The sequence below is a fragment of the Vombatus ursinus genome, unplaced genomic scaffold, assembly GCF_900497805.2.
Source record: "Vombatus ursinus unplaced genomic scaffold, bare-nosed wombat genome assembly UNPS02014848.1, whole genome shotgun sequence".
Lineage (NCBI taxonomy): Eukaryota > Metazoa > Chordata > Mammalia > Diprotodontia > Vombatidae > Vombatus > Vombatus ursinus.
The window spans coordinates 5,890,574-5,912,413 of record NW_020954626.1 but is presented as its reverse complement, the minus strand read 5'-3'; the positions used below and the strand labels follow the sequence as shown (position 1 = coordinate 5,912,413).

Genomic DNA, 21,840 nt, shown 5'->3' with positions numbered 1-21,840 from the left:
TAGAGCTGGGAGAGAACTTATGGTCTCAAATGGGATGTACAAATTATGGTTGGAAAGGCTGTCAGGACTGTATTGCTTTCTTATGTGTAAACACAGGTTTTGGTGCACTGAAGTAGGAGTTGAATTAATATCATCTCAGTCAAAGCAGTTAGTTTTTTTTTTTAAAACCTAATTCTTAGCAATGAGGTTTCAAGCAAAGGCCCTATCACATCTATCCTATGCTCAGTCATGTTCTTTCAAAACTGGCATTTAGACCTCATGACAGGAAACCCAATATCTCATATTAGCTTTTAAAAACTAACATATTGGGGCAGCTAGGTGGCACAGTGGATAGAGCACCAGCCCTGGAGTCAGGAAGACCCGAGTTCAAATCCGGCCTCAGACACTTGACACTTACTAGCTGTGTGACCCTGGGCAAGTCATTTAATCCCATTGCCTGGCAAAAAACACAAACAAACAAGCAAAAAAAACCCCTAACATATCTATGATGTATAATTTAAAATATTAATTTTATATTAATACAGAATAAACTGTCAAAAAACCCTATATGTATCCTTCAAATGTTTCACACATTATAAGGGTAGAATAATTTAAAGACACTGATCTAGTAGTAAGGAGATTTGGTTCCTAATCCCAATTTAACCAATAATTATGTGAGGTTGGGCAATTTATTCTGGACTGTTTACTTCTGTAGTTTAATAATAATAGCTAGCATTTATATAGAGCCTACTATGTGCTAAGCATTGTGCTAAATGCTTTCTGAATATGATCTCATTTGATCCTCATAAGAACCCTGAGAGATAGGTGCTATTATTACCCCCATTTTACAGATGAGCAAACTGAGGCAAACAAAAATTAAATTACTTGCCCCAGGATGGCACAGCTAGTAAGTCTCTGAGGTCAAATTTAAACTCAGGTCTTCCTGACTCTGGGCCCAGTACTCTACCCACTGTGCCACCATCTGCTTCTACTTTGTAAAATTTGAGGATTAGGAGGTACCTTCCAGGTTTTCAGGATTACTAATCTAAGAATTGCAGAATGAGACAATCACAGAATTTGAGATATAGAAGGTATCTTGGTGGTCATCTATTCTAGGGTCAGCAAAGTGGTCCAATAGCTAAATCTGGGAAATCTGGCAAATTCTGGTTTTGTATGGAAATGGTTTTTACATTTTAAAATTAAATAAAACTATATTTACAAACATAGCCAAAAAAGTATCCGTAGCTCAATGGCCAGCCATACAAAAATCAGAGAAAGGTTGGTAGGCTGTGGTTTGATAACCATTGGTCCAGTCCAACTTATGCATAAAAGGAATATCCACCAACATTCTATTGTAATAGAATTGTTATAATATTTTTATGTTTTACTCAGCATTTAGGAATATGTGAGTTACAGAGAGGCAGAGTGGCAATAAGAGGTAGAGTCAGGAAGACCTGCATTCAAATTCTGTCTCTGGCATTTATTAGCGAGGTCTCCATAGAGAAGTAATTTAATCTCTCTTAGTCCCAGGCATCCCCTTACATTATAGAGAGGCAACTAGCTCATACAGCTAGGTCTGGAGTCAGGAAGATCTGCACTTAAATCCAGCCCCAGACACTTGCCAGCTGTGTGACCCTAGGCAAGTCACTCAACCACTGTCTGATTCAATTTTCTTGTCTGTGAAATGTGGAGAACCTATCTCCCAGACTTGTTGTGAGGATCATGTGAGGCAATATTGGTAAAGTGCTTAGCAAAGTGCCTGCCTGGCACACAGCAGGCATTTAATGTTTGTTTTCTTCCTTCCTTAAGAATATAAATTATTACATATAAAGAAGAATTATAATATATAAAGAACAGATAAAATATACAAAATCATATAAAGAAAAAAGAATTATATAAAGAACATAACAAACATATAAATAATAATTATATAAAGAATATCTAAAATTATAATATGTAAAGAATATGAATTATAATATAAAAACAGTAATCTGCATTGATGGAGGTCTATCACACTAATAAAATCAAAGATCTTTAATATACCAGCACATCTAAAGGTAAACTGATTCTCTGACAATTGAATTTAACCATAATAATGAAAATAATCATTCTCAGTGAAAAAGAACATTTTTCTTGAGAAGAATAAAAGTAATTTTCTTTCCTTTATTTAAAAAAAAGTACCTAAAATCTATTATTCAGCAATGCAATATGCCTTTGTGATCATTTACTTCATCCCAATAGTAGAAAGAGCATGACATTTGGAGTTGGAAAACCTGAGTACTGGTTCTGCTACTTAACTAGCTTTGTGATAGCTGAGCCTCCTCTGTGTTGTAGTGGCTGTTACAATCCTTTCCTGATCCCACCAGTTTTAAGTGCCTGCTTATTCTTTAAATTATCTTATTGATGTATCTGCTTATGTTGTATCTCCTAGTAGAAGGGAAGCTGTTTGAAGTTAAGGACTATTTTGACTTTGGAACCTCATTGACCAGCAAGGTGTTTTGCACTTAGAAGGTGATTAATAAAGGCTTGTTGATTTGAATTGAATTGGAATCCTAATACATGTACTATCTACTTCATAAAATTGTTGTGAGAGTCAAGTGACATCATTTATATAAAGAATCTTGTAACAATAAAATTGCTATGAAAATGTAAAAAAAAATGTGCTTAACATAAACATTCGATTTACTCATTGAGGATTGCTAGGTGATGTCTATATTTATTGGAACCGGGATCTGAGTTTGAATCCTGTCTCAGACACTTACTAGCTGTGTAACTGGGCAAGTCCCTTAATCTCTCTAAGCCCCAGTTTCCTCATATGTAAAATGGGGAAAATAATAGTACCTATTTCATGGGATTGTGGTGAGGACTGAGTGACATTGTGTTTATGTACATATAAACATAATTATTATATATCATATTTTATTATATATACACACATATATAAAGCACTTCACAAACCTTAAAGCCCTACATATCTGTAGCTATTACTATTATTACAATTGTGACCTATAGAGAGCTTTAAGTTTACAAAGTGCTTTACATATGTTATTTCATTTGCTCTCTTCCAACTCTAGATCTATGGTCCCATGATTCTCACTTTGGAACTCTGAGGTAATTACTATAGTTATTATTTTTCCCATTTTACACATGAGTAAACTAAGTCTAAAGTTCAGTTACTTGACTACAGTCACATAGTTAGGTATCTAAGGTGGGATTCAAACCTGGATCTTCCTGATCCCAGATCCCATGGCTCTACCTACTAGACCACTAGTGAGCCATAGGACATTTGTAAAGAGGGAGTGGTTACCAAGACTTAAAAGTTTCACATATTCAAGTATGCAGATGCAAGAAAAGTTTTATGACTTTTCTCAAAACACTGTGCCCATAAAATTGCAGCCCTTGGCAATTCCCTGGAAAAGGGCTTACCACTTTCTGGCAAGAATTCTCCAGAATAAAATTCCAGCAGTTCATTAATAGATGTGACATTTTACCTGAGTATGTCTTCCTTATTTCTCTTACACTCCTTTAACCACCCAAAGTGAGTTTTATTCTTAAGTTATAAGAACATTTTCTCTGATTCCATCCAAATAAGTTAATCTCCCCAGTGGCCAAATTGATTACTGTTTATCATGCCAGGAAGACAGTAGATAAATGTCAAATGGGGAACCAATTAGTCTTACATTTTCTGAAAACAAGTTAGCGCATACAGGTGAAATGAAAAGCTAATAATTATCTTACTTGTTGTCAGCTATACTATTTTTTTCCTGTATTGCCTGTTGAATATATATCTTGGAGTAATAAATTGTATTTGAAGGCCGCAGGCCTGTGCACTTTCAGCCACTGTTTTCCGCTGCTAGTTTGACTTTATTATTATTCAATGCATTGACTTAGATCCTTTAATCAAAAGACTGGCTATGGAGTACAAATTATATAATCACAACTGAGAGCTTTATAGTCAGCAATCTGAAGCACTACCACAGTATAGTAGATTAATTTTAACAGCATTCTTCAGGGCATTCAGGGAAACTAAAGAACAGAACCATTGCTATGTAGAAGGTCATAGAGCCTGCCAAAGAAATGAGTTCTCAAATACATATACCAGTCCAGGAAATGTTAGTAGACATCATGTATTTCTTAAGCATTTTTTATTCTTTTTTAAAATTAAATTTTACTTTAAATTAACAATAATCTTCCTCTTCCTACCAGTTTCTCTATCTACCACGAGAAAAAAGGAAGGAAAAAACAAAACTATGCAACAAATATGCAGTCAGTGAAAACAAATAGCATTGGCTATGTCCAAAAGTATATGGCTCACTCTACATCTTGAACCCATCACCTTTTTGTCAAGAGATGCTTCAACAGTTGTCTGGAATTGTGGATGGTCACTGCATTGGTTAGAGTTCTTAAATTTTTCAAAGTTGTTTGTCTTAATGCAGTTGTTTATCGTTATTGTAGAAATCATTTTCCTGGTTCTGGTCCCTTCGCTCTGCATCAGTTCATATAAATCTTCCCAGGTTTTTCTGAAACAGTCTCTTTTATCACTTCTTATAGCACACTAAATCAGATTAATTTCATATACCATAATTTATTCTGCTAGCCCTCATTTCTTTAAATTACCTGTTATCCTAGTTAATTATGATGGCCAGGTTTGCCTCCTCCTTTAGACCTACTATGGTCATGAGGAGAAGAGAAATTTCAGAAAAAATGGAGGAGAGACATTAAAGATTTTGGGGGGTGAGTTAAAAATTTTTTATCATTATTTATTCCTCTCTTGGGAGTAGAGAACTACTGATGAGCCCAAAAGACTGTTGAACTACGTGGTGTCATGTGACTTTGGTCATTGCTACAAAGAACAATGTAAATCATGGCAACAGGAATTCTCCCACCATAAGATTGGAAAAACTAAAGAAGCTACACATAGCCAGGTATAAGCACACATGCCCACAGACCATCTGAGTGTAACAAACTGAGACTACTCTCACTTTGGTTAGTTCTATGCTCTGCCAGAACTGAACTCACACAGCCTACAACTCTTATCTTGATTCTCATTAGCCCTTCTCTAAGCCGTTATTAAGATTCTAGGAGAATGCAAGCTTCTCATCGACCAGTCCTGTTTCATTTGTATCATTGTACTCTCAGTGACTAGTACAGGGCCTCAAATACCTTAGACACTCAATAACGGCTTGTTGAATTAATATGAACCTAATAGGTTCCTTAAGTTTCCTGGGGCAGCTAGGTGGTAGAGTGGATTGAGCGTGGGGTCTGGAGTCAGGAAAACTTATCTTTCTAAGTTCAAATATCTCTTCAGACACATACTAGCTGTGTGACCCTGGGCAAGTCATTTAAAACTCTTTGACTCAGTTTCCTCATCTCTCCTCATGACTAGAGAAGGAAATGGCAAATTGCTCCAGTATCTTTGTCAAGAAAACCCCAACTAGGGTCATAAAAAGTCAGATGTGACTGAAAACAACGGAATAATAGAATGTTAGTCTTGTCCTTGCTACTACCAGTCAACACTCTTTGATCCCTTTTGGCTCCATGTTTCTTGAGCTCAGATCACTCTCATTTTATTTCTGACCCTTACCTGAGTGGCATTATGCTGGGCAATATGAGGAAATTGAGGGAAGGAGTATTAAATGAAGATACTAATTGATCCCTCGAAAGAGACTGATAAATCATCCCTGAGTCATGGAAGATGTGAATAGCTCACCTGTGATTATAGAGGTGCGCACCCTTGTTCATGAACCTCCATTTAGGATTCACATAAACACTTGCTCTTGCAAATATACCACTGCCCCAGGCAGTTTAAGAAACCTTTGCTGAGTCTGATGTAGTCAAAGAGGCAACACACCGTGTAAAAGCTGATTTTTTTTTCTTACACTTTACAGCCTGTTAGTGGCTTGGTTATCTCCATCTATATTTAAATTAAACTTTGAAGAGGGATGCTGGCAGGGAGAAGCTATACGAGCCTTAAGAGGGGAAAGTGAAGTCTTAATTCAATAAATTCAATGTAATATATTATGGAGAGGGGTCTGACATTCATGGAGCAGTGACCAGTTCTTCTGGAGAAAAAACTGATGACGTTGGCCCAGGGTAGTACATGCCTCTTTTCCCTGCTACTGGGAGCCTGCGGCTGGTAGATCTTCTGAATTCAGGAATTCTGAGCTGTTGTAGGGATAAAGTTGATCAAGTGTCCACACTAAATAAGCATCAATATGGAGGGATGCAGATAGGATGCGTAAGGAGAAGTGAACCAGACCAGGTTGGAAAGAAGAAAGCAGGTTAAAGCTTCCATGCAGATCAGTATTGGGACCAGAAACAAGAAGAACCATTGTACTTTCAGTCTGAGGGAGATAGGGAGACCTAGTCTTTAAAAATATTAAAAAGAAGAAATAAAGATGATATAATGGGATATGGATTTGAATTATAATGGTTACTTAAGTTTCCAAAATGGTTTAGGGGACTCTTAACCTTATAAAGCTAAGCACCACAGAATGAAAGACTGAATAGCTTTCAGAGATTCTCTAGTCTAAACTCATAACTTTACAACAGATGAACAAACTGATGTTCAGAGAGATAACATGACTTGTTCAAGGTTACAAAGGCAGAAAATAGTTGTCAGGCAGTTGATAAATATTTATTAAGTTCTAACTGTCTACTGGGCACTGAGTGAAATGCTAAGGGTATAAAGATAGGCAAAAACAAGTTTCCTTCCAACAAGGAATGTACATATTGATAACATGCAAATAATCATGTGGATACATGTGGATATGGATGAGAGACATGTGTATTAATTTGTAGTCACATGCATGTATATACACACATGCATGAAGAGACATATAATCATGTATATGTGTCTATATAAATGTATATGCATACATTTATATATGTGTGTGTGTATATATAGGTATGTGTGTATGTATACATGTAAGTATCTATCTATCTACCTATATTTCTATCTACCTACACACACACACACAGGTGGGGGAAAGAGAAGTGGGAAAAGCCTCCTGTAGAGATGATATTTAAACTGAGTCATAAATGAAGCCAGGGAAACCAAGAGGTGGAAATGAAGAGGGATGACATTCCAAATATGGCAGCAGCCAGTGTAAATTCATAGTCAAGAGATGGAGTGCCACTATGAGGGAGGCCAGTAGACTTATGTAGCTAGATCATGGAGTGTTTAGAAGGGAGTAGAATATAAAAAGACTGGAAAGGTAGGAATGGGTTAGGTAGAGAAGGGCTTGAAATGCTAAAAGGAGAGGATTTTGTATTTGATCCTAGAAGTAAAAGAAATTCATTCACTTGAGTTTGTTGAGTACAAAAGTGACCTGCATTTGAGGAAATCCTTTTTGGAAGTTTGATGGAGGATGGATTGGAGTGGGGAAAGATTTGAAACAGAGAGCAGATTCCAACTCAATTCCTTTGACTAAAAATCTAGTCCCTCTTTGTCCACTTTGCCAGAGTGTTTTTAACTTTTATATGAAACGGCTAGGTGGAACAGTGGATAGACTACTAGGCTTGGAGTCAGGAAGGCATGTTCCTGAGTTCAAATCTGCCAAGTCATTTAATCCTGTTTGCCTCATTTTCCTTATCTATAAAATAAGCTGGAGAAGGAAATATCAAACCAAGTTAGTATCTTTGCCAAGGAAACCCTAAATAGAGTCACAAAGAGTCAGACACAACTGAAAATGACTGACCAACAACAATGAAACATGGATTTATATTTTGCTTCTGATGTTTGCTAGTAGTCTGAACATGGGCCAGTCATTTGATTCTCTCTGATCTCAGTTTCCTCATTTATAAAATTAGAGTAATACAGTAGTGCATGTAGTGTCAACTTATAAGGCTGTTATGAGAATTCAGGGAAATGATGTATGAGAAGTATTTTATAAACTTCCAAGTACTATATCAACATTAGCTATTATTCCGGTTTTTCTTTCCTTTCCTTGGAGGGCTAATTCCATAATTTTTCTGGGTAGGAATAGTTTGAGTTTATTTTAAATTCTATATTCTAGACATTGATGTATACCATGAAGCATTGTTTTTATTGCTGTTATTAATTTGCTTGCTATTGTTGTCTCTGATTTGCATTATATTATGGTGAATGTAATATATTCTGTATGAACAAGACATAAAGCAAAAGATTTGGATATTTTTCATCAATAGTTCAGTAGGCACAAACCAGTGACAAACTGGTCTCTGACTAACACTGATTTTGGGAGTAATATAGCTAGCCAGCTACATAATATCCCTGTAGAGAGTTTGAATTCTTTGTAATAATGTAAACAGTAGAACTTTTTGTGTATAATGGAACCCATTGCTGCTACGATTGCTTCTTGCTATTTGCTTGGGATCTTATTTTGGTCTTGGTTTCATATTTTAAATCAATTGCTTGAGAAGTAGATTAATATTATAAGACCAAATTAGTGTTAGAAATGATTATTGAAATTTTGGGCATGGTATTGAATTAACTACCCACCAATGGGAGGAGAGGTGGGGAACTGATAAAATGTAGCCTCTTGGAGTTCTTACATAAGATATACTAAAGTCTTTCTAATGGCTGCCCGTGGCACATCTGGATATTCAATATGTCCCAGGTGGGTATAGGAGAACAGTGTGAAAGGTCATAGAAGCAGACTCAAAAATATGAAAGTAGGACTTTTCTAAATATTCAATTGCTTCCCCTTCATTGGAAAGGACAATCCTTAACTGGTTGACCATAAGATTATTATTATACCCCTTAAAGAGTAAGAAATCATTTTGCATGTATTGACTACTTTAATTACAATTTTTTCAGTATCTAGACTCCAGAAAATTAAGCAACACAGGTCTTTAATTCTTAGACCCAGGCCTGGCTGAGCAAAGTCATCACAAGAGTATCTTCTTTCCCTCTCCCAGACAAAGTTCTGGCCCTTAAAGAAGATTCCCAATAACTTTATAATGATTTTTATTTGGACTTGGATTTCATTGTTATATGGAACTCCCAGGGGAGGAAGCTCCTTCTACCAATGTTGGTTTGTATTAGTATCTTGTCTGCAACTTAGAAAATTCTCTTAGGGCATGGAAAGAATTCTCTTAGAAAGTTTCTTAGGGCATGGAAATGTCAGGTTACTTGGCCAGGATCAAAAATCCAGTATGTGTTAGATGTGGGACTTGAACCCAGGTCTTTGTAGCTATGAGGCCTGCTTTCTATTCACTACAGGATGTTGCTACTTTTTATTTATGCAACTATTTAACTTGTGTTTGTGGAGATTAGAGAAATGTTTATAAAAACCAACCTGTACTAGAGAGATGGCAGAATGAAGAGGCCACCTCTCAGCAATTCATACTATAGACAACTACAATGGTAAGAATAAAGAAATGGGGAAAAGAGATGAATATACCTTGAGCAGTTTTCTCTTTTCTTCCCTTCCCTTCCCTTTCCTTTCTCTTCTTACCCTCACATATTCTTGTTTAGGTAATTTATTTATCTTCTAATCCCATGGACAGGGACTTATTTCTACGGAGAAACCCTAGTCAAAGACATATGCAAATACATCTGTTGTAGTTTCATTTGCTTTGCCATATTCCTAACAGTCAAGGGTCCATTCCATAAGCCAGGGTATGACCAAATGAAAAATCAAAATTTCTTAAAGTGAAGATCCATAAATAGATAACAGATCATGTGTTATCCTCAACAATTGTGTCCTCAACAATTAAATCACAGGAAAAACCAAAGTGGAGAATGAGAAGTGAGAATCAGGGACTATTAAAAAAAAAAACAGATTAGAAATTGTTGCCTCCATTCATGGTCATGGTATCATACACATCAGAATTCAACTATCCATGCCCAGGAGACATATTCCCCAGGGAACTACAAAATGAGAGGTTCTACCAGTTGACTTCAAAGATCTCTTCTAGCTCTAAATTTATTACTGGAACTGAAACACTAAAGGTTTCAAGGGTATCCATGTGATATGGTAGATAGGACACTGGACTTGGAATCAAGAAGACCTGAATTCAGGCAGGCAAGAGTATGAACGGTACAAAGATAAAGGAAGGAATAATGTTGCAAGAAGGGTCTACAATGTTCTGTATGCTAGGGAAGGAAGTGAAATCATAAGAGGAATGAGCAATTGGGAAAGAAGGTAGTGATTGAGAAGCCAAAGATCTCAATGAAGTTTCAGAATGAGGTTAGAAATCAAGGGGAGGGAATGTAGAAGTAGAAGATGTCACGGTCAGAGAAAAATTTAAGAATTCAAGAACTTTGAAGTGGTCTAGTTTTAATTGACAATGAGGTCTAAGTTGTGTTTTCCTGGTGCTAGAATAGAGATGGAGAGCACAGAAATTGAGAAGATCACAAAATTTTGAAGCCAAGGTGTTGAGATCAATAGGAATGATATCATATTTTGAAGAGGAAAACTATAAGATAGGTGTTGACATTTTTGAGGAAGATATAAGAGTGTCCCTGAGGTAGATGGTAAAGATTTACGGAAGATGTCAGTGGATAATTTAAATTTCAGAGCAACAGGGACTGTTGAAGGAAGGTAGGGTATTAAAGGTCTGGAAGAGGTAGTATAGAGCAAGGAAGATCTCAATCCTACCTACTAACCCCTGTATATGCAGGAATGTCAGCGCATGACTAATTAGCATTGGAGATAAAGGACAGGAACTCAATGTCCTCAGGGGTCAGCCGGTAGTCTTTTAATGTGAAGGAGGGAACTAGTGTACCAGTAAAAGATGGGATGAAAAGGAGTTCCTTTGCAATAGAACCTGGATTCCAAAGGGCACAGTAGATGTGATGGAAGATAGGCAGGTTAGGACTGAGTTGTTTAGGAATGAAGATACATGTGAGGAAGCAAGAGTAAGAGGTCCTCAACTTGATTAGTCTTTTTGAAGATCCTTGGAATTAGGAATTTACTTGCAAGTGAATAACATCATATTGAATTTTGATGTAACATTGCTTCTGACCGTTACCACTACCGCTACCACGACTATTACTACAATCAAGCACAAAGTAGCAAAAGTTTCTTTGCAAAGTATACCCAGTTTGAATGAACTGTTCTCCATTTACAAAAGCAGAGCCTTATTGTTGTCATGTGATTGCTTTAAAAGAAGGGCCCAGTCATGCATTATTTAATGCCAAAAATCCTTGTCTGCCTACTCTTGAAAGTATTAATGTTGTTGTTTTAAGGTGAGGTTGTTGGAGATGGGAAGAAAAGTGGGGGGTAAAACACGCTCTATGAAAAAACTGAGGAGCCATTAGTCCCTCACTGGATATAGGTTAGAATATAATTAACTTCATAGAGGAAGTCAAAGAGTACGAAGAGAGATTCAAGAATGATGGTATCTATTTCTAGCTGAGAAGAACAAGGAAGGTTTCATGAGGAATAGCAGCATAAATGCATCAAGGGCTTAAAGAGGACACAGAGATTATTTAAAGTGACATGAACTGGGTTTTGAAGGAAGATACATATTTCAACAAGTAGATCATTTTCAGGCTCAGGTTACATGCAAGTTTATATATGTATGCATGTGTACATGTAAGTGTACAGAGGTGGAGGAAGGCATCATATCATTAGGATATGAAGAGCAATACATTTTGATTAGAGCATAGAACTGATGGGGGGGTTGAAATAAGCCACAAAAATTGGAGACATTATGAAGTATCTTGATTATCAAGTTAATACATTTTTATCTTTATTCTTTAAAGGCAAAGGGAAACACTAAAGGTTTTGAGTGGACAAGTGACATGAATATGCCTGTGCATTAGGAAAAACTGATGCATTAAAAAAGGGAGAAACTGAACATAGGAAGACCAAATAAAACATTACTACAACAGCCTAAGTAAGAAGTACTGAGGACCTAAACTAGGGTGCTAACAAAAAGCTCCACGTCAATTGAGATAGACATTACAGAGGTATACTAACAATTAGAAAATAATAATTAAGATGTATATATTGGATTTACAAGATGCTTCCTTTAATTTATAAGACTTCACAATTAGTTGGCAACCTTCAAGTTGTCAAACTTTAATGATTAGTAGAAAGATGATCCTACCAATAAAAATAGGAAAGTTTGGAGGAAGGACACATTGGGGTATGTTAAGTTTGAGGTGGTCTAATAGGCAGAAATGGGGGACTGGAGCTCAGAGAGAAGTTAGGACTTTGCACATATATTCGGAAGTCATCTAAATAGAGGTAATAACTGAAGGCATTCATTTGGATGAGATTACTAAGGGAGAGTGAAAAGAAAGATGAAGAGGAGAAAAGAGAAATGGAAGAAAGGAGAGGAATGGAGGAGGAGAGAGGAGAAGAAGAGAGAAGAGGGTCAAGGATAAAATGTTTGAGGACTTCTTAATTTAGAGATGGGAGAAAAAAGAGCACTGAATGAAATTTTATGTATCATCCATTTGTATGTTAATCAGAGAACTGGCCTGGTGGTTTGGGAGGCACTGTGTGAAATGTTGTGTGTGTATATACACACACACACACACACACACACACATATATATATATATATAAATTTTTTTCAACACATAAATTGACTTCTCTGATTCCCCCCTTCTTCTATTAAAAAAAAATCTTGTAAGAGATGGTCTGGCATGGGGTGAGGTTGGGGGGATAGAGTGAATAGAAGGATCTAGGCAATGTCAAATTTATAAATGGCATGTATTTCATGTAAATATACTAGATTTGCTGCATGCTGAATCATTGTATCCTACTGAGGCAATTTCCCAGCTAAAGCTTTATAGCTTTTCATGGGCAGACATCTAATCAGTCTTATTTTAAACATCTTCTCCAGATCTGATGTGATAGAAACATGGCTCTACAGTCAGAGTCATAGCTAGCAATTTCTACCTCTTGAGTAAATGCCAGGGTTAGTGGTGGCATAGAGGAGGGGCTCAACTGAGGTATGGCAGCTAAGAACAAGAAACAAAAACAGATATCATTAGGTTTCTGAACTGCCAAATGTTGGAGAAAATGACCCTGAGATTAGGCTGTCGCTGTTGTCAGTGTGGGAGTGGGGTAGGCAGTGGAAGAAGTACCCTCCATATGGTGCATTTAGAACCCTCTAAATTGCCCAGCCTAGACAAAAGCCCATCACTCCGTCCTTGTCAGGTCTCTGCCCAAATCATCCTTATTCCCAGTCCTGCCAGGCACCAACCAAATAATATAGTAGGAGTTGAAAAATATATATATTGAAAAATGACTCGGTTTTGCAAGGCTAGGACACAATTCTATTGAAGAGACACTTGTCTAAATCCTGCAACAGGAATGATCTGATTAAAAAGATGAGGGCTTCCTCAATGATCCTAAATCCTCCAAGGTCACATTCTCCTTTAATACAGATTCCTTCTTAACTTCATTGGAAGCTGGAATACAACTGGATCACCAACAATATATGTTTCTGCATGTTTCACCTCTTGCTATTTTATGCCAAAGGTAATTTCAATAAATAGATTTGACTTTCATTACCTTCTAGTGCATACTTAATATCCTGTGCAAAGAGGGTCCACATGATCTCAGCACTGACTTTTCCCATGTTCAGTTCTTGAGGGAACCTGTAACCAAAGACATTTTTCTAGGTTACCAGGTGAGAAATATCATTTAAGGTAAAATACCAACAATATAACTATGATTTTTCATAATAACATCAATGATCATTTCAGTGCTATGACACAGAATTCACAAATCATATACTAGTGCTAAGGCCCCTGGTCATAGCATCAGAGGACCTGGGTTCCAATCCTTCCTCTGATGATTATTTCCTGTATGACCTCAGATAAGTCACTTAACTTCCTTAGCTCTCAGTTTCCTCATCTGTTAAATGAAGGGTTTGGACAAGATGGTCCTTGAGGTTCAGTCTAGATGTAGAGCTGTGATACTTATTAACCTCTGGTTTCTATCACCTTAAGTCATTAATAATAAAATATAGTAAATAAAATAATAAAATATTGAAGGCAATGTATCCTTTTATTTTATTTTTTTATTTTTTATTATATTATATTATATTTTATTTATTTTATTTTAATTTAATTTAATTTAATTTAATTTAATTTAATTTATTTTATTATTCACTTGAGCTCTCCAGGCTGTATATACTCCCTGTTACTGTTTCTTCCCTTTTGTCTTAGCCTCATTAATGTAACTGAATTAATAACACCCAGGTAGAAAAGGAAAAAAAAATTAGCTCGTGAAATTGAGCTTTACTGAATGTGCAAAATTTTTATTTTAATGTGTGGTAATTTCTATAGAAAGGGAATACCATGAGAGTCTACTATCTATTTATTCTTCTTCACAAAATAAATTGGAGTTAGCACTTCAGAATGTCTTTTTTTGCCTCCTGAATTAAGAATAGTAAATGAATTCCTAACTTCCAATATTCATGTTTCACCCTCTTTCTAAAGTTAAGCTTTTATTGCAAACTCCATGTAACACTTTATTTTCCATCTCTGTGCCTTTTTATGGAACTCATCTCCCTTTCAGTTACATCTCTTACAACCCCTGATTTCCTTCAAGACTCAGTTGAACCATCACCTTTTACATAAAGTCTTGATTGATTCCACCAGTTACCAGTACCTACGAATTACCTTACATCTACTTATATGTATATGTATGTGTGTGTAAGCCCGTGTATAAAATAAATACTGAAGCTCAAGGTTTTTGTCAGATATCCATATATGTAAATAAACTCATTAGTTGAACATATACTTCTTTGTTATAAAGGATGATTCTCTGGGAGGAGGAGAGGGAGGTGAATATAGGGGAAATTTGAAGCAATGTAAAAATAGCAATAAGATTTATTTAAAAATTAATATTCAAAAACAGTTTGACAAAAAGAAGATTGATATGCATGTAGTTTGCTATTTTAAAAAATGCAGAAATAGATCTAGTTTTCCTTATTCTCAATATTCTTCCCACATTATGAATTTAGTCAATGATGGAAATGGGAATGGATCCCATACCTCTTGACCTTCCCATCCAATATTCTATCTGCTAGACCACAGTTCCTCTCTATGCATTTTTTATAAGGCAGTGAATCAAAAATGTTCCCAAGCATTAAGAGTGTCTCCACAGCTAATCTGCTATTACATTGGTCTATTGGTTTTACCTTAAGAGATTTACAGTTTGGGTTATTGGTTTTGTATTACATGCAATATTCTTTTTTATACTGGATGAATTCTGAATCTTAATAATAACCATTTGTAGAAGATGTACTCTTACACATAAAACAGTATTTTTTTTATACCAATGTGTTATTCTCAGCTCTGTTTCAGATTAGATTTTTGGCTCAATATAATGTAATATAAAGAACGAGTTCTAGTTCTTGCTATACTTATTTTTATCTATTAAGATGCTGACCTTTATGCTGTAATAAATACAAAAGACTCAAAACTTCAATTTCTGATAGTAGTACAAACTTTCCGCAACATTGCTTCTTTCATTTCCTTCCATCTTTTTCCTCTCTACCACATGAACAAGAGCAAAATTTAGGTTACATTTCCTAAAGTAATTTGGGCAAAGAATACATTTTGAGCTTTAAACATATTGCTAGAACTCATAAATGTTTGGTATAGAAAGAAAATAGTTCCAGGATAAAGTTTGAGCTGTCTTCAAATCCTATCTCAGATACTTACTAGCTCTCTAATCGAGGGCCAGTCATTTGACTTCTGTCAGTCTGTTTCCTCATCTGGAAAACATGGATAACAATAGTACCTAGGTCTATGGTTGGAGTAAGAGTATGATAATGTGACTTGGGGTATCACATTTACTATGAACAGCAAAACATGGGAAAACTCATATGTGACCATGTTTTAGCACTAAAGCCTTCTTTTTTTCTGTCCTTATATAACGTCTATCTAGACTTGTGACAGGCCTTATATGTTCTCCCAAATAAAACCTATTTACTATTATGCTGGCAAGGACCCTATTTTTATTGATATTTTGGTGCTTTCTCTTTACAGTGGGACATCCCTCTAGATAGTCTGATCCCTGACAGTAGGTCATAGGGTTATTGTGAGGATCACACAAGAAAATACATGTAAAGTACTTTGCAAACCTTAAAGCACTATATAAATGCTTGCCATTATAAGAATCATTATTTATTTTTATTTTTAGCAATTGGGGGTAAATGACTTGCCCAGGGTCACACAGCTAGTAAGTGTTAAGTGTTTGGTCTGAGGCTGGATTTGAACTCAGGTCCTCCTGACTTCAGGGCCAGTGCTCTATCCACTGCACTACCTAGCTGCCCCCTAAGAATCATTATTAATAAGTTGCTAGAAGTGGAACAAAACTGAGGAAGTTTGGCTTATTTTCATACTGTAAAATTGTTTGGTAAAATAATATATATTACAGAGAAAAATATTGCTAACAACAAAATTTTCTCACATGCATTCACATCATGTCAAACGTTTGGGAAATGTTATGCTAGGACAGTTTATTTGGAAGTATCTTTAATCGTTTTTTTTTTACTGGTAACAATAATAATAATAATAGCTAGATTTATATAGCTCTTTATGGTTGGCAAAGCACTTTACATATATTATCTCATGTATTCTCCACAACAACCCTACAAGACAAATATTGTTATTATTCTCATTTTACAGATAAGAAAACAAGCTGAAGAAATTTGAGTGACTTGCCCAGGGTCATTGAGCTATAAAGGTCTGAGGAAGGAATTTTATTCATCTTCCTAACTCCAAGTTCAGCACTCTACCAGTACGTTGAAGCAGAGGAGGATTTTCCTTCCACTACCAATCAACTGAAGAGAATGAGTGAAGGTGTAGACAGTACTGGAAAAGGAGGTCAGGGAGGCTATGTATGAAAATCTGAGCTCCACAAAATGGGAAGAACAGAATCTTAACCTTTTTTTTATCCCCTCTATACCTAATACAGTACCAAAGAGAGAGTAGGCACTCAATACCCTGGGAAGCCAACTTAGAGTTATAGAAAATGTGCTAGCTTTGGAAATCAGAAGACACAGGTTCATATTATGGTATGACACACTATCTATATCACCATGGAATAGTCACTTCACCTTGCTGAGTCTCAGTTTCATTATCTGTGAAATGTGAATAATAATATTTGTATTATCTATCTCACTAGGTCACTGTGAGGTAATAAAGCATTATATAAATACAAGCTATTTTATGATACATATTTAATGTATTGATTTAGACAAAGAAGCAAAAACACAATTTCATTCACAGTTTACATCCTTTGTTAGGTACATGTGAAAGAAAAAGGTTGACTTGTAGATTTTCCTATCCCCTACTTATTTTGATAAAAGATATATTTTAGCCATTGATTGACAACATTAATTGATGTCTGTGGACATTTTTTAATCAGAGTAAAGGAAAAATAAAAGCAGCATCAATGAAATTTATTTGTTTTTTTTGTTGATGGTTGTAGGAAGGATGTAAACAAGCATTTATTGGGCACAAAGTATGAGCTAGGCACTGTATTTAACACTTTAGAAATATCATCTCCTTTAATCCTCACATCTACCCTGTGAGACAGGTTCTATTATTATCCTCCTTTTACAGTTAAGGAAACTGAGGCAGTCAGAAGTTAAGTGATTCGTCCAAGATCACACAGCTGGTAAATATCTGAGGCCAGACTGGAACTTAGGTCTTTCTGGCTCTAGGCCCAGTGCTCTATCTACTTGAGTCACTTAGCTACCTCTTTTCTGGTTTGTTTTCTTTCTACCTTGTCTGTGGATACCACGATTCAAGGAAATTTTTACTCCTACTAGTCTTTCTTAAAGTACCATCAAGGAACAATTATCTTTTATATATTCCTTTATGTGAATTATAAAAAAACTCAATTAATTATAAAAGTACAATATTTTCAGGGATCTGGAAGGAAGGCTACATATCCCCCAAATAAATAACCTTCCTGAGACTTTGTCTCCTATACTGATTCATTGCACTGAAATGGAAGATGAAAGAGCCGCAGATCCCCAGGGCAAAGCTGTCATGGTCTAAAACATTTGAAACAGGCACCATGAGGTCTAGGAGTGATGCCCATTGTTTCTGTTAAAAGGGAGATTTGCCAAATTTGGATAAATCATTGGCTGGCTACTGGGTTTGTAATTATATTCCTGTCTTTCTCCAGTCTTGTCTAATTGTATCAAACTTTTTTTTTTTGGCTGCTTGCTAATATCAAACCTCATTTAGACATAAAATGCTCTAGGCTTCAAGCTTGTACTTTTAGCAACTATACAACCAAATCTTGATTCAGGAGGCACAGCTACACTTTTTGTCTTATCTCTCCCCCCCACTCCGCCCATAGAATAGCACTTCTGGGTTTTCCTTATCCTGACAAAGCATCACAATTTATCTGCATGAGTACTTGAGATTCAATGATATATCAAATCATTTATCAGGATTGGTGGTTGTCTTTCCAAAGTTGAAATACTTCCTATGCATTTCCTCCTTCCACCTCAGGCCCTTGGCAATTACTTTCTAATTGTAATTACAAATTTAAAAGGCCTGTAAAAACTGTCAAAATATGATTACTGTCAATTCTACTATTTTTAGACAAAACCCAAACTAGTTTACTTTTGTGCTTTCTATGATAAATGGGTTTGGGATTTGTAGCATAAGTTAATTACGTAAACTAGATTGCAGAAGCCATATTTAATGTGTTTAGAAGAACAAACACCTTACAAGTCCTGCAAATCTATGACCTTAACACTGGCTGAGTTGAATACCTAGGGATACCCACGTGTGGAAACAGCTCCTGTCTCCACATCTTCTACTTACCATAAGTCCTGAGTCTGGTATCATCTTAAGTGAATATTTGAGGATGCCATAGAGTGATGACAAGGCATCTCTTTTGGGATTTGTTAGTTTTTTTTTTTAAAAAAAAGCTTACCCATCATAAATTCATCTCTGTATTCTCAAAATTCATCCCTAGACTGCTTCCCAGGGATCTTGCTTTTTGGATTTCTAATTTTCTCAACTACTACCAGGAAAAATTTCTTTTTTCCTGTAAATTATTTCTATGCTTTTATTCCTATTAAATTCAGCCCTAACTTTCCCTAGGCATACTCCATTTTGGTTTACCCTTCTCTTAACGCTTTTATTTACTTTGGAATCCTTGTTTTATGATAAACAATTTCTTGTATGTAATTAGCATTTTCTTCAATTTCTCCTTCTTCCTCCTAGAGTAATTGAAATTTGGCTATTCCTATGCCAAAGAAGGATCTCCTTCTCCCACATCTACCCTCCTAGTTTCAGCATAAGGTGGAGTGACTGACATATTCCTTGTTCTTTTCTCCCGTTTTCGTACCATTGTTTTGCTGTTACCAATCAATAACTACTTCTTTCAAGTTCACGTCACTGGAAAATATAACCCTCATCCTATCTTTGGCATAGTCACTTACCAACTTCCTTCATTTTTCAATGATGCTCAGTAACTTTAACATCCATGCTGATAACCTTTCTGAAATTATGTCCTCATAGCCCCTAAATCTCTTTTTAAACTCTACCTCAATTTCCATTCCATTTCAGTCATCCATCAACAGGGTTACTCTTTAGACCAGGTGTAGGGAACCTGCAGCCTTGAGGTCACATGTGGCCTTCTAGGTCCTTGGGTGAGGCTTTTTGACTGAGTCCAAGTTTTACAGAACAAATCCTTTTATTAAGGGGATTTCTTCTGTGAAGTTTGGATTCAGTAAAGGGTTTGTATTTTGAGGACCTAGAGTGCCACATGTGGCCTTGAGGCAACAGGTTCCCCACCCCTGTCTCAGACCTCCCCGTAGCATAATGAACTTTTAAATGTCTCTCTGTTCTCTTTCCATTCCTTTTGCTCCTCTTCCATGAAAGCTTCTTCATCCTAAGGACCTAAAATCCTGTTTAGCATTTAAAATGATTCACAGCTTGGCTCCTTCCTACTTTTCTGATCTCCTTATGTTTTATTCATCTCCATTTATTTTGTTCCTTGACACAATTTTTGTTCCTTGAACACAACACTCCAACTCCTACTTCTAATCTGATGCCCTTCAGTGACTGCCCCCCATGCCTGGAATGCTCTTTCTCCTTACCTCTGAATCCTGACTTCTTTTAAGAATCAGCTCAGATCTCACCTTGTGCAAGTGGCCTTTCTTTCTCCATTTCCCCCTCTCTGTCACCCCTAAATCCTCATGTCTTTCCTCATAGATTATTTCATATCTTTTTAAAAATAGTATTTTTTTCCAATTCCATGCAAAGACAATTTTTAATTTTTTTATTTTATTTCCCCCAATTACATGTAAAAAACATTTTTAACATTTATTTTTACAACTTTGAGTTCCAAGTTCTCTCTCTTCCTCCTTCCCCACCACCCTCATTTAGAAGGCAAGCAATTTGATATGGGTTATATGTGGGTAGCCACACAAAATATATTTCCATATTAGTTATATTGTGGAAGAAAACACAGACCAAAAATATATCTCAAGAAAAGTAAAGAAAGTAAGAAAATAGTATGCTTCAATCTGCATTCAGACATCCTAAGTTCTTTCTCTGGGGATGGATAGCATTTTTCATCCTAAGTCCTCCAGAGTTGTCTTGGATTGCTGTATTGCTGAGAATGGCTAAGTCATTCACAGCTGATCATCTTACAACATTGCTGTTACTTTGTAAACAGTACTTTTCACTTTGCAGCAGCTCAGTTAAGTCTTTCCAGGTTTTTCTGAGAGCATCCTGCTCATCATTTCTTCTTTGTCAATAATAATATACTTCATTCTACTTCATCAATAGTATTCTATCACAATCACATCAGCCATTCCCTAGTTGATGGGCATCCTCTCAATTTCCAGTTCTTTGCCAGCAGAAAAAAAGCTGCTATGCAGATTTTTGTAAAAATAGATCCTTTTCCTTTTTTTATCTACTTTTTGGATACAGATCTAGGCGTAGTATTTCTAGGTCAAAGAGTATGTATAGTTTTACAGCCCTTTGGGCATCGTTCCCAATTGCTCCACAGAATGGTTGAATCAGTTCACAACTTCACCAACAGTGCATTAATGTCTTATTTTTCCCACATCCCTTCCAGCACTTGTCTTTTTCCTTAGATTAACCAATCTAATAGGTCTGAGGTAGTACCTCAGAATTGTTTTAATTTGCATTTCTGCATTCAATAGTGATTTAGAGCATTTTTTCATATGGCTATGGATAGCTTTGATTACTTCATTTGAAAATGGTTCATATCTTTTGATCTTTTATCAATTGAGGAATGGTTCTTATTTTTATAAATTTGACTCTTTATCAGAGAAACTTGCTTCAATTTTTTTTCACAGTTACTATTGAGAATTGTATTTCCCTCCGCTCTATCTCCCTCCCCCCATTTATTCTATTCTCTCCTTTCACTCTGTCCCTTCTCAAAAGTATTTTGCTTCTGACTACCCTTCCCCCAATCTGCCCTTCATTCTATTACTCCCCCGCCTTTTTTTATTTCCTTCCTCTCCTATTTTCCTGCAGGGTAAGATAAATTTATATACCCTATTGAATATGTATATTGTTCCTCTTTGAGCCAATTCTGATCACAGTAAGGTTCATTTCTCCCCCCTCCCTTATCTTACCCTTCCCTGTAAAAGTTTTCTCATGCCTCTATTAAGAGATTTACCCTGTTCTACCTCTCCCCTTCCCTTTCTCCCAGTTCATTTCTCTTTCTCTTTTTTTATGTCAACCCTTCATATTAAACCTCTATCTATCTATATACATACATATGTACATATATACATACATATATATACATATACATACATACATATGTATGTATGCATGTATATATATATATATTCCTTCTAATTGCCCTAATAATGAGAAAGGTCTTATGAGTTTTAAATATCATCTTCCCATGTAGGCATGTAAACAGTTTAACCTTATTAAGTCCC

At 36.0% G+C, this 21,840-nt stretch overlaps 1 protein-coding gene across 2 annotated transcripts in view; it reads right to left on the bottom strand.

Annotated features, from left to right (window-relative positions):
• Window positions 1–21,840, bottom strand: part of UNC13C (unc-13 homolog C) — a 669,423-nt gene that overhangs the window by 191,384 nt on the left and 456,199 nt on the right. For both annotated transcript variants that reach the window (XM_027840843.1, XM_027840842.1), the window contains one exon: window positions 13,440–13,525. In XM_027840843.1, coding sequence (XP_027696644.1) covers window positions 13,440–13,525 — 86 coding nt within the window. The remainder of the gene's footprint in view (window positions 1–13,439; window positions 13,526–21,840) is intronic.